At 32.9% G+C, this 13,552-nt stretch overlaps 1 protein-coding gene across 4 annotated transcripts in view; it reads left to right on the top strand.

Annotated features, from left to right (window-relative positions):
- Nucleotides 1–13,552, top strand: part of TCEA1 (transcription elongation factor A1) — a 20,488-nt gene extending 6,936 nt beyond the window's left edge. For all 4 annotated transcript variants that reach the window (XM_034429775.3, XM_034429774.3, XM_034429776.3 and 1 more), the window contains 9 exons: nt 1,646–1,708; nt 3,624–3,729; nt 5,229–5,316; nt 5,819–5,967; nt 7,751–7,807; nt 8,361–8,515; nt 10,214–10,360; nt 11,634–11,705; nt 12,757–13,552. In XM_034429775.3, coding sequence (XP_034285666.1) covers nt 1,646–1,708; nt 3,624–3,729; nt 5,229–5,316; nt 5,819–5,967; nt 7,751–7,807; nt 8,361–8,515; nt 10,214–10,360; nt 11,634–11,705; nt 12,757–12,765 — 846 coding nt within the window. In that variant the 3' untranslated portion in view covers nt 12,766–13,552. The remainder of the gene's footprint in view (nt 1–1,645; nt 1,709–3,623; nt 3,730–5,228; nt 5,317–5,818; nt 5,968–7,750; nt 7,808–8,360; nt 8,516–10,213; nt 10,361–11,633; nt 11,706–12,756) is intronic.

Raw genomic sequence — 13,552 nt, 5'->3', positions numbered from 1 at the left:
AAATTCTCATGTGTCCTGAATAGGGCTTGCCTTATGCAAAAGACATTTTATTCATACTTTCTTATCACTAGAATTCCTTATTTTTTGCAATAAAATGTATGTGTTCTGTCCCCCGTCCTCCTCACACAGACAAATGCAGTATCAAACACGCCTGCCAATAATTTATTGTATAAACAGACCAGAATTCCTGGCAGACGAGAGTTCTGGCAGCTAACTGTAAAACGCCTGCCAAGTCCAATTAGTACTCCCCAAAAGCAGGAGAGGCCTTATCTGCAGTCCGTTTCCAGAGCGACAAATTATCCACAAGAGTTTAGTCCAAAATATATCTGAGCTGAAGTGCAGGATTCACGATGTGATTCTTTAGAGTTTAAACTTTTGTCCATCACAAAGCCTGCCGAGCAATCACGCCTCCTTTTATCCCTTGTGGGGCATGGCTCAGTGACTCAGCTCAATCCCTGGCCCTCCCACGCCTCTTCCTTTGCTGCGCATGCTTCTCCCTCCGATGCTGCCTGACATCAAGCCAGGATTCATCATTATCACTCTCTATCAGTGGGTGCTCTGAAATGCCTTCCTCCTGGCCCATCCCAGGCTGTTCCTCCTGGCCTTCGGATGGAACCTCAGGCATTGCCAGAGAGGAGAGTCCTGGAGAGGGAGGCCTTGTCAGTTCCTCCCCCTCACCTTCTGAGTCCTCTTCCTCCATGAGGTCAGGCTCGGGAGTCGGAGTTACAACACTATGTGACATGAAGCCAAAGTCTGATGGGAACTGCCTTAATTTGAATTGTCTCCCTTTCTTGGATAGGATTTTTTATAGTTGTGGAGTGTTGTGATTCAGTGCTCAATAATTGTGACATGAATATAAAGTTGACATTAATTGATAGTTTTTTAAAACTCTTTCAACAAAAAGAATTTTATTATTTCAATAGAAGGAAAATTCTGTGTAGTAAAAATAAAGTTGATACAAATATGTCCCTTTAATATATTGTGGTTATACTCCATTAAATTACTCTTACAATTCAATTCTATTTCATAATATCTACCAGAATATTTCTTTTGATGCTTATGATTTACGTGTTGCTAGAGAAGTAAATTTTTATAAATCTTACAAATCTAACTTTTCAATCAGATCAATATAAGAGTATAATCTAAAACTGATAGATTGTGCCTATAGAAGTTAAACAGTTTGAATGCTGTGTAAAGTATATTTTCCCCTTCCCCCTTTTTACTATGTTTAAAAATAAATTAGCTCAGCATTAAATAGAAATAAGACTGTATAAACAAGTGAAAATATAATGAAAAATTATTGACAACGTAGCTTCCTCCTCCTGGGACATCTTGGATAGTATTTGCTTTTCTGCTAATTCTATAATTTTTCTTTAGGCTGAATTTAAATATTGTGCAAGATATTGGAAAAATTAGTCTTCAGAATATTTTAATTAAATGTCATTTTAGGTAGTCTTTACTTTAGGATGGACCTAGTTCACATTTTTAAGGAAGAGAAGAGTTGTCAATTCGTGGAACAAACATAAAGAAATATTTTTCAAATGTATAGCAGTATCATTTTCATTAGCATTTATATCATAGATTTGAAGATGACTTTTTAAAGTATATGGCAATAGGTATATTTAATCTTCAATGTATTTTGCAGGGTGGGGCTCTTGATTTACTCAAGGAACTTAAGAATATACCCATGACGCTGGAACTGTTACAGGTATGCTTTTTTTTTTTTTTTGTCTGCAAATACTGAAGTTGATTATGCTGTAAACACAGAGATAAAGAAGCTAACATTCATCAGTGTGATATTTCGGATTCCTTACAAAGAGAAAATGATTTGTCAGATCTTCACTTCAAGCATAAATGCTATAAATGTATTGATAAGGAAAAATAATTTTAGTTATGATTATTGGATCTTGCTAGTAGATTTGTGATGCTTATACAAGTAGTCCTCAATTTACGACCACAATTAAGCCTAAAATTTCTCTTGCTATGAGACATTTGTTAAGTGAGTTTTGCCTCATTTTATGACATTTCTTGCAAAGGTTGTTAAGTGAATCACTGCAGCTATGGTATTAATTTAGTAATACAATTGTTAAGTGATTCTGCTTTCCCATTTGCTTGTCAGAAGGTTGCACAAAGTGATCACATAACCCGGGAACACTGCAACTGTCATAAATATGAGTCAGTTATCAAGTGTCTGAATTTTGATAACATAAGCATGAGCATGCTGCAATGGTTGTAAGTGAAAAATGATCATAAGTCACTTTTTTCAGTGACGTAACTTCAAACAGTAGCTAAATGAATTGTTGTAAGTTGAGTACTACCTGTATATCCTGTATCCTATGATAGTTGAGCTTCAGTGATTGTCTCATATTTTGGAGATGTGTATTTATTTATTTATAAATTTATATGCCACCTAACTTTTAGTGATTCTGGGCAGTTAAAAAGAAAATATTAAAAAGTATAAAAAATAAAAATTATTATTCTACAAAATGCAGAAAGCTGATAAAAAATATATAAAAAGGACATTATTTTTTCATAAAATCAGGATATGAGTTAGTCTCATAAGACATTTAAAGGAAAGCTACAGTAGTTGCCTCTTCAGATCACTATGAAGAGATCTGTCACCTTGGTGACTGAAATTGCAGATGAGGTGATCAGAGAATCTATGATTTTTTCAAAGGGAGTGAAAGTATAAAATTCACCTAAGATATCTATTTTCTCACTAGTCTGTTATAAATATTCATGTTTAATAATGTAAATAATCTAGGTATAGTTATGCAAGCATGTATGAAATCAGTATTCTAAACTGATGTGTATACATAAAGCTGTTAGCTCCAGAACACATAGCTAACAGAAAAGGAACAGTTGATTTTTAGTTTATGTTCTTTTTGTTACACATGAGATTGTTTCAGGTAGAATAGAATTAAAACAGAACACATTTGTGTAAACATTGGAAATTGAGTATTAATTTTTTACTATGAACAATGGATGGTTTGTTCAATTATAAGAATTCCTTATGCACTTTTTTCTAGTACAATAGATAGTAGTAGATCAGCATGCTTTATTTTGAAAATATATAAAAAGAAGAAGAAAGAAATTGCATAAACAGGTTCTGCTACAGGTAAGAAATAAGTCAGACTAGACTTAAGTCTCCATCATTATGTGAAACTTTTAAAATTGTATCTTTTTTTAAAATCTACTCAGTTTTATTTCACAAAGAAATTTAAATTGAAACTTATGCACAGCAATACAGCTAAAAATCAAGAAAGTTAACCTCTATCATACCGTAGCCATAAAATAGTTAAGTAAAATTTAATGTTTTTCCTTATCATAAAAGTGTTCCTAATGTCTTTTCAAACTGCTTGAAATAACTTGCATTGTTATCTTAATACTTTACCTTTAAGAAAATAAAGAAATCTTATATCATTTATCTATCACCATAATCTTAACCAGAACTTTAAATAATTATTTACAATGTATCAATTTTGATACCAGATTTAGAAACTTCTTATATTTACCAAACCAATAACTATTCCAACATATTTTTGGGAGGGGGAGATTTAATGGGATATATATATATCATCTTACAATTACCTGTCATTGATCTTAAATATTTTAATTTTCAGTCTACAAGAATTGGAATGTCTGTGAATGCAATTCGGAAACAAAGTACAGATGAAGAAGTTACATCTCTAGCAAAATCTCTCATTAAATCATGGAAGAAATTGTTAGGTACAGATGCACTAAACTTTTGCATTTTCTCATTGCTAGATGATTTTCAAATTAATCTAAATATTAATTCCTTTTCTTGGTCTTGTATATCCAGTTTCTTCTTATGGTTTTTGGCTGTGGTGATGAATGAAACTATAACATACCTTAAGAGATATTCCTTCTTGATTATTCTATGTGCTACTGACTACTTAGTTGATCTGAGGAATATGTTTACAGGTGGGGGAGGTTGGATATCCTGGAATATTCTCAAGTAGTTTATTATGTGCGTTAGACAATTTAAAATGGTTGAAGCATGGGAAAAGAGCATTTTGAAATGTACGTTTTTTTAAAAAAAATAATACCTTCAAACTTAATGCACTGAGAATATAGTGAAAACTTAAAATATAAACGAAGAGTTTTACAACTATTAAAATATAATTAATATATTTGGGAAACTATGCATAAGAAAGATAACAATCTAATAATTATTAATAATCTAGCATTTTGAAGATGGATCAGTAAATTATAGAAACCTTTTTGAAACTAGTCTTACTACAGTAACCTTTCAGTAAACTTTAAAAAAGAACATTACATTAAACAGTGCTGATGAATCTATCTTGCAAAATTCTCTCAAAAATCTATAGTTTGTCCAGCTTGATATGAATGACAAGGATCTTAGCTAGCCTATAACCAGAATGATGTACCGGTAAATTGTATACTGTAGCATATGGAGATTAAGATACAGTAATGTTCATGGGATAATTATTTCCTTTGTAATCCAACTTCTACCTTTTACTTGGATTCTTGATTCCTTAACAATGATAATACATTTTTCTGTCTTCAAGAGTTTTCCTGTGATTTGTCTTTTCTTGATTTTATTCCTTGTATTTTCCCTATATTTTAAACTATTATGACATCCAAACTTTCATCCTGTTACCATGGAGAGAGGGGTTCAATGAGCTGTTTCAGAGTTGCTACACTGGGACAGAGAAATGTAACACTTTTACCCACAGATTTATTTCTTACATATCCCCCTTCTAGCTATACTTCGTGGAAAAAAATACTAATTTTCTACCTGTGGAAAAGAGCAGTTTAGAATAGATGTAGATTTAGAAAATAGCAGAAGAATATTCTTTGAATGTTCTTTATGATGATAGTTATTTTCATTTTTTAAATTAAGAATTAGAAAAGTCGATTGTGCCTCTGATGCTTGTTGGTAGGTCTCAGTTATGCATAGTTAGTATTATGTGTCATCTTGAGATTAGACAAAACTAAATAGTAATTAAGTAGAATGAAATGGCTACATAAAGGGCAAAAGAGAAAGAAGAACAGGAAGCAAAGATTTATCTAACCTGGTCTTATAAAGCTAATTAGTTAATTAATCACATATAATTAATTAATTACTTAAATTCATTCATTGCTGTCAGGCATTCCCTAATCTTTTATTTATCTTGGATTGACATCCCCTTATTTCATCAACTGAATTATTATTGCTTTTATGTATTATATATGCATTTTAGATGGACCATCAAATGACAAAGAATCTGAAGACAAGAAAAAAGAATCGGCATCATCGTCACAAAATAGTCCTGAAGCGAGGGAAGAAAGGTACTTCTTATAACCTTTTTGCTTAAATGGTAGAAGACTACTAACATTAAGTCATCCTAATGTTTACAAACTTGAGTACAAACTCAAGGGTAATATTAAAGAACATGATGAAAGAATATATGGAAAAAAGATTACAGAATAGTCTTATACCATGTACAGGAACATTTAACACTTAGTTAAATGAAATCCTGTCAGTTTAGATTGGAATATTTATGTCAGAAATAATCAATATGTACAGAGGAGAGACTTCATTTTTGTATTACTTTAACACTTGGGATTGACGGAATATTTATTTATGCATTTATGAACTTCATTATACAAATGGAAATATATTTAATACAGGAAGATTTGTTTATTGATTTAGATATTTAAAAGGGTCATTTGATCAATAAAAGCAGTGTCTGGGTGGGTGATAAAGAGGGTCCAAATCATCCCTTATGGATCCTGCTGATTCGTTATGAAACAGAACAAAAAAAAAGTGTTTGTCTGTTTGCCTATTTAGCAGTTCCAGTAGCAATTCAAACAGCAAGAAAGAGGATTCTAACATTTCATCAGACGCATATATCTCTTCTTTTCCCCGGGCTCCAAACACATCTGATTCTGTACGGATGAAATGCAGAGAAATGTTGGCAGCAGCTCTTAAAACGGGGGGTAAGAATTATAGTACTGTGCTATACTTATTTTTCATTCGATTCCATATTTTCTTTCTACTTTTATTTAATACAAAATGCAAGGCTATTAAGAAACCGGCTGTGATTCAATATTAAGTGCATGGTGAAAAACATTTTTTTAGAGGATCCGCTATATGTTGCAGTATGTGTGCTTATTTTTAGTTGCTGTGAATTTATCATATTTCTTTTTAAGAATGGCCTTGTTGTGACCCAGGCCCACGTAGTTGATATTAAATGTAAACAGTTCCAAAAAACAAACAGATTTTATTAAAACAGCTGAGAATTAACTCATTCTCAGCCATATTCTAAATGAAATGAAAGTAAAGTCCTTAAAACACCAGTCTTTAGTTTATCTCTGACCTTGGGATAATTAGGCAAACTGCCAAAGGCTTTTCTTGGCAACAGTTCAGGAACAGAAGAAATAACTACAGCCAAACAAGAAGCAATTCTCTCAACGGTTGTTTTCCGGCAAAGAGGCCAAGAGCCATTGCTGGTCTTTTAAGCCTTATAGGAGGGGCCAATCAACTTTTGGCCCTACTCTCGAGTCGTCCTCTCTGCTTTAGCTGCTCCTGCCTTCTGGCAGCTCTTCTCATACGTGCACTAGGAACAGGCACCTCCTGTTCCTCTGCCTCTCTACCGTCAGCCTCTGGAGGCTCCAAAGTCTGCATATCACTCCCTGATGACCCTGGCCCCATCTCTTCCTCCGACGCAGAGCCCTCATCTGGCCTTTCCCCAGCATCCAGGACTGGCCCATGTTCTTCCTCAGCCTCATCGCTGTCCGACTCCGCTGCCAGCTCCGCAGGCTGCTGGCGGATCACAATAGGCCTTAAATTGTTATTCTTAGCTCTGAACTGATAATTGTTGCAATTTTGAATTTACAGTTAAGTTGATCGGATACACATCCAATATTACATAAAGAAATGTCTTGTGTCAGTACTGTAGAAAGTCTTCTGCTGGTCTAAAGTTATAAGTTACACCAAAAAAGCAGTGGAGAAGTGAAGTGAAAAATGACCTAGTAGAAAAATAACCTAGTGAAATTTCTTGGACCAGTTAATATCAGATGGAAGTCTTCACTGCAAAAAGTGTTAGAAAGTTAATTTCTAATTCAAAGAGGCAAGTGAAAAAGAGAACTGAAAGAACTGACTTTCTTTCAGTTCTAGAAATAAATAGCCCAGAGTCTTAACAAATTAAGGGTCCAAATGAAATATTCAAGTTGCTGGTTATTATCTTTAAAACCCTATATATGGTATTGGGCCTAAGCTACCTATCTTCTTCACTTTCTGCCCATCTGATATGGGCAGAACAACAGCCCATTAGTGTTGCAGAGTGGTATGCTTTGGGTCATCTCAATTAAATGGTATCCTCTTTCAATACCTAGGAAATTCACCTTTTCTTTAGGGGTGCCTGCCTTCTGGAATGAGATTATCCCTGAGATCCATATGCTTCCCACCCTGATGTTCCAGAAGGCCTTGAGAATCTATTTACCCAGGCCTTGGGGTAGGGTGGATGGAACTCCCCTGTTTGTGATGTTTTATGTTTGAATTGTTGTTTGGATTGCCACCTTGTGATTGTTTTACACTTATTTTTGTACTTTTTTTTTCTGTCTTGTTTTTATGATACTCTCTAGTTCTGGATAGAATCCACTGCAGTTATAGTACTGTATAATTTGGAGCACATTTTACTAAACATAATTTTATTTGCATTTAAATATATGTATATAATCATCTTACAAAAAACTGATTCCCAATTAATTTATTTTTCAGATGATTATATTGCTATTGGTGCTGATGACGAAGAACTAGGTTCTCAGATTGAAGAAGATATCCTTTCTTATATAATGAAAATTCTACTTTATTCTGTAGTTTAATTCTTAATCTCTCTTAAAATATTTGGTTCTTTAATTTTTTGTGGGCTCCTATAATTTTTTACATTAGTCTGTATTGTGTTCATTAAAATACTTATATTTTTATAAATTTTATTAAAGTATTTTAGATCAGGTAATATTTTAAACAAATTGTATGGTAGAAAAAGGATATATTTTTAAAAATATATATTTACACTATTGTATATATTAATGGATTTGTTAATAACAGTACAAAGTGTATACATGCCTTTGAGATAGCTGAGATTATTAAAAAAATTAATATTAAAATATTTTAATATTAAAATATCATACCATTAAAATAGCATTGCTTTTGTGCATATTTAATTCATATAAGCAAGACAAACAATATTTTGGCTAATATAAATTTAGTTAAGTTTCTACATATGTATGCTCTTATTAATTAAAAATGCAATTATAAAATGTGGTCAGATATTTGTAAAATAAATCAATTCTGTGTTTTACACATTATTTCCTTAATTCGTGAATACCTATATTTCAGGAGCTAAAAAATACTGACATGAAATATAAAAATAGAGTGCGCAGCAGGATAGCAAATCTTAAAGATACAAAAAATCCTAATTTAAGAAAAAATGTTTTATGTGGAAATATAGCTCCTGATAGATTTGCTAAAATGTCAGCAGAGGTAATAAACATTCAGCATATTATAATTTTTATTTCTTTAATCTAAGATACAAGTATGAACCCACATTTACTTGACACATTAAAACAACATTTACATATCTCAGTTGAAAATAGTATCAGAGTCTTCCTGTCTACATGATTTGTTTAAGCAAAAATCTATGATTTTTTTTTTGTTTCCAAAATAAAAATAAAATATTATTTGTATTTTGGGAGAAAAAATTCTGAATGTATTGTTAAATTATACTATAAAGTATTTAAATTTATACTTCACATGTTTTAGCACATAGAAGGCTATAATTTACTGCTGTCAAGTCTCCATAGAATAGCACAAATAGATGAAACAACATATGCTTTGCGTGCAGTCATTGGTTCAGTTCCTGGCATCTCCTGATATGGCTTGGAGAAGCTTCTACTTGAAATCTTGAAGACTTACATTCAGTTGATATAGATAGTATTATGCCGGAAAGATCACTCCTCTAACTGGGTATAGTGCAGTGATGGCGAACCTTTTTTTCCTCCGGTGCCGAAAGCGTGTGTGCACGTGCCGACACCCATAATGCAACGCCCATCCCAGGTCCCGCCACCCACCCCCTGCATGCGCACGCGCCCTCCCCACGCCCCCCATGCATGCACGTGCGACCCCTGTTATTGTCCCTGAAGCCTTCTGGAACCAAAAATGGGGTGGGGGGGGGCAACACACCCACTCCACCCCCATGTATGCGCAAGTGAACCCCCTGCACATGCGCACACGTCTCCCATCAGAGACCCAAAAATCAGCTAGCCAACAGTGCGCAGGCATGCACGGTGGAGCTGACCTGGGCGTCAGCTCATATGCCCACAGAGATGGCTCCGCATGCCACCTGTGGAACACGTGCCATAGATTCGCCATTATGGGTATAGTGTCTTAAAGTTAATACTTCAGTTTGAGCTCAACTTCCTGGAGGTGATAGTTCAGTTTTCTTGGCAATAATACAGAACCCTTTGCCATTACCTTCTTTTATTCCTTTTTTTTTTTTTTTTTGACTTTTCAGAATAGCTTAAAACCCTGATGGTCCTTAGAATCTTCAGCCCAAGTTAGGCTACCATATCTATGGTAAAAAACAGTCAGAAGCAGCAGAGGGATCAAAAACCTTAAATCTACAATGCCTCCTAACTTGGTTGCCTGTATTATGACTTCATTGCTTAGTAATGGAAATTCCTGTCCCAACTGCCTTGTAAGGCTACCTGTATATATAATCAGATTATGTTGAATCTGTTCACTTCAACCATTTGAAGAAAATATTTTTTTTCCTGAAGGCAGCTATGTAGCATAAAACATTTAAAAGTTCTATATAATAACCAAACTATTGTACAATACCTAAGATACATGGCCTATGTTATATTTTCAGACAGCAGCCACTCGGTATTATCTTTTGATAACTTTTAGAGGCTGACGTACAAGAATGATTTCTAGTCCTTAAACTGGATTTTCAGTAAAATAAATCGTCATTTTGTAAGCCTCCAAAAGGAATCTGATAATCCGATATGTAGAATAATCTAATATTAACTAATAAGGTTAATGCATATATCATAAATATAAGTAATATTTTTGCTTTCACAAATTAAAGGGTAAGCCTGCTGCCTAGTAAATAAAGTATGTGTATGTATGTGTGTGTATTTAAAAAGTGTAAAACTAATATTTTTTTTGTGCTCACTATAGGAGATGGCAAGTGATGAACTGAAAGAAATGAGGAAGAATCTTACCAAAGAAGCTATAAGAGAGCACCAGATGGCTAAAACAGGAGGAACACAGACTGATCTATTTACCTGTGGTAAATGTAAAAAGAAGAACTGTACTTACACCCAGGTATTCAAGCAGCATTCAATCATTTGCAATTTTGTGAAATACATTAAATAATATTAAATAATATGCTCGCAACATATTATAAGGAACCAACAAGGCAGGAAAAAGATTCAACTATCTTAACAGTTAAAAAATATATAGTTTTATAGATACTCTGGTTTGTGATTTAGACATTTCTACATGCCCATCACAGTATTAACTTTTGGAGTTAGTAACATCTATCTATCTATCTATCTATCTATCTATCTATCTATCTATCTATCTATCTATAATTTTTTGAAATATAATTTTGAACAAACCATAATTTGGCTGTCTTGGGATACAGTATATTTTTCAAATAGAACATTACTGTAATCTGTAATTGGGGCATATTCTTTGATGTTTAGCTTTTCTCTCTCCACATCAGATTTAGCACTAAATCTTCACTCCCTATTTAACTGTATTCCCAATACAAGAAGGCAAAAGCACAATTGAATGTTTTTCCCAAACACTCATAACCAAATAAGATATGGAAAACTGTTTTTGAGAGTAATGACGGGCAAAATGTAGTCTTCTTGGTGTTGCCAGATTTTATACTCTGTTTTCTTACCGCTCGCTATCCTGCCTAGAGAAGATTGGAGTTAAAAATTCATCTGTCACAGAGGCATAAAAGAGAGAATCTTAGCTGTTAAAGAGAAGGATTGTGGGTTCACTTAATATTTCATATGAAAATTATGAACTCATTGATATTCTGGACTAAAGTTGTAATATTGAATTAAAAGTTACTGTTAGCATACATTACTAAGTAACCAAAAGATTAACTGTGATTAAACAAACTGGGCTTTTATATCTGAGTAAACAATTCAAAGGTGGTAAGGTGGGTTTCTACAAGGGACAGAGTTTTTTTCTGAGATGGCATCCAGTTATGGAATTCCATTCCAGTGAGGCTTGCCTAATATCCACATTAGCATCATTTTGACCCCAGGTGAAGAGCTTTGCACTTTCCTAGGCTTGACTTCTAATTGTATTATTATTCATATTGTTTTACATTTTCAATGTCCACTTTGCAGCTGACTAGTTTGTATGGTGTTTTGCATTTAACTTGATCTTATCATATACGTTTTTATTCAAGCTAATGTGTTATATTGTGATTAGAGAGTTTTGGCTTTTGGGTGGTTCACTTATTTTTATCAGTAAATCAGATTGCATTTTGTAGTACCACAAATTAAGAAAATTATATAACTATAGCCAAGTAACATTGCTGTTTGGGGTTTGGTTTTTGTTTTTGTTTTGGTAGGTTCAGACCAGAAGTGCCGATGAACCTATGACAACCTTTGTTGTATGCAATGAATGTGGAAACAGATGGAAGGTAAAAATAACTAGCTTCGTTTGTATTTTGTGCAGTATTGGTTCTTTTTCGTAATGTTAAAGCTTTTGTTTTATTAAGCATTTGTTTCGTTGTTCTATATATATTTAACCAGAATAATGAAAATGAAGCAGCCTAATATTAAAAGAGAAATAAGATGGGAATGCAAATATTATAATTTTATGGTCAGATTTTGCCAAATGTTGCATAAATGATAATAGAAAGAGGAAAACTAAAGTAGCAAGATTTACTTATAATAAGCAAGATAAACTTATTATATACAGATTGTTTTGTCAGAAGCTTTTAATTTTTTCTATTGGAAAAAGTATACTTAACTTGATTATTGGTTTACATTTGCTCTATGAGGAACCTTTTTTTAAAAAAAATAGAGGGCACTATTTCAGAATGTAGACAGTAATATAATATTTATTTTAATGAATTTATAAGAGTTAGCAATAAAACTATAGTAAATATACGAAGTGGAATTTTCGTAATTGCCATTCTGGGATATATCTATTTTTAAAGAGGATTCTGCATATGAAATTGAATGTAAAACTGATATCTGCAATTCAAGAAAAGTAGATTTAACAGATCCTCTATGTTTTTGAATTAACTTCTTAAAATTAAGAGCCTGTAGTACAGTGGACTAAAGCACTGTTATTAACATCTGCTGCTTGCAATTACTGCAAGTTCAAATCTCACCAGGCTCAAGGTTGACTCAGCCTTCCATCCTTTCAAAGGTAGGTAAAATGAGGACCCAGATTGTGGGGGCAATAAGCTGACTTTGTATAAATATACGAAAGTGTGAAAGCTATTGTTTAACGCATTATAAGCCCCCCTGAGTCTCCGGAAGAGGGCGGCATATAAATTAAAGCAAAAAAAAGAAAACCTTCTTAAAATTGAAGTGAATTTTGATATAAATCCTGATGTTAAAGTAGAATACTCAGAATATGTCCAAGAAGTAAAATATGCATATTTGCATTTATAGAAAACAAATGGAGTGAACCTACTACTATATGTGCCTATCTCATAAATATTTATTTTCTTTTTACAGTTCTGCTAGAAGAAGAAATTGTTGGACCAGTTAAAAATAATTTTATAATTAGCTTTAAGAACTAGGTAAAGCATCCTATTACTTGCAGAGATGTTTTTGTTTGTTTGCTTCCTTTTAAGCAGATAACTCTGAAGTTAGACTTTGTTTTTGACATGACCATCCCTGTAGTTAATAGTCAGAGCCAGGATGCTTAGTTGTATGGTGTAATATTTTTTCCATTTTTATAAGCAACTCTACATTAAACTTTTATCAATGAAATTTGGGTAACTGTTTTTTTCTTAATTTTATAAACAATTTATTGTACTTATTTGCTTTTGACATACATGGTTGAATTTTTTTTTGTAAAATTCCCAATGTCATACTCCATTTGAATCATTTCAGTGTGTTAAAGCAAATAGTTTTTCATTATACTAACAAAATAATCCCTATCTAGTATGGGTAGATAGGCTCTATAAATCATTTTTGCAATTCATCATATTTCCTGTTCCATAACATACAAAAGCCTTTTTTGTATTGTCAAACTTCAAATAGTTTTGAAATTTGTATTGATATGCCCCTACTGTTATACAACATAAAATATGTGCAGTATTTTTATATTAATGAATTCTAGTCTACCTTTTAATGTATTGGTTTGATCTGTTTTGTTTGGTCACTTGTTTTCCAAACATGACCAAAAACATTATGTAATTTACCAATCACACAGATATTTGACAACAAATACATTTTACTGAAAAATAGTCTAGAATGAGTCCTAGATCTCAGAGGTCAGAAATAAAACTGTAAATTTTCTCTACAA

Source organism: Pantherophis guttatus, chromosome 3 (assembly GCF_059756535.1).
Source record: "Pantherophis guttatus breed Tessera chromosome 3, ASM5975653v1, whole genome shotgun sequence".
Lineage (NCBI taxonomy): Eukaryota > Metazoa > Chordata > Lepidosauria > Squamata > Colubridae > Pantherophis > Pantherophis guttatus.
The sequence above is the reverse complement of the archived record's forward strand: the minus strand, read 5'-3'. Positions and strand labels throughout refer to the sequence as shown.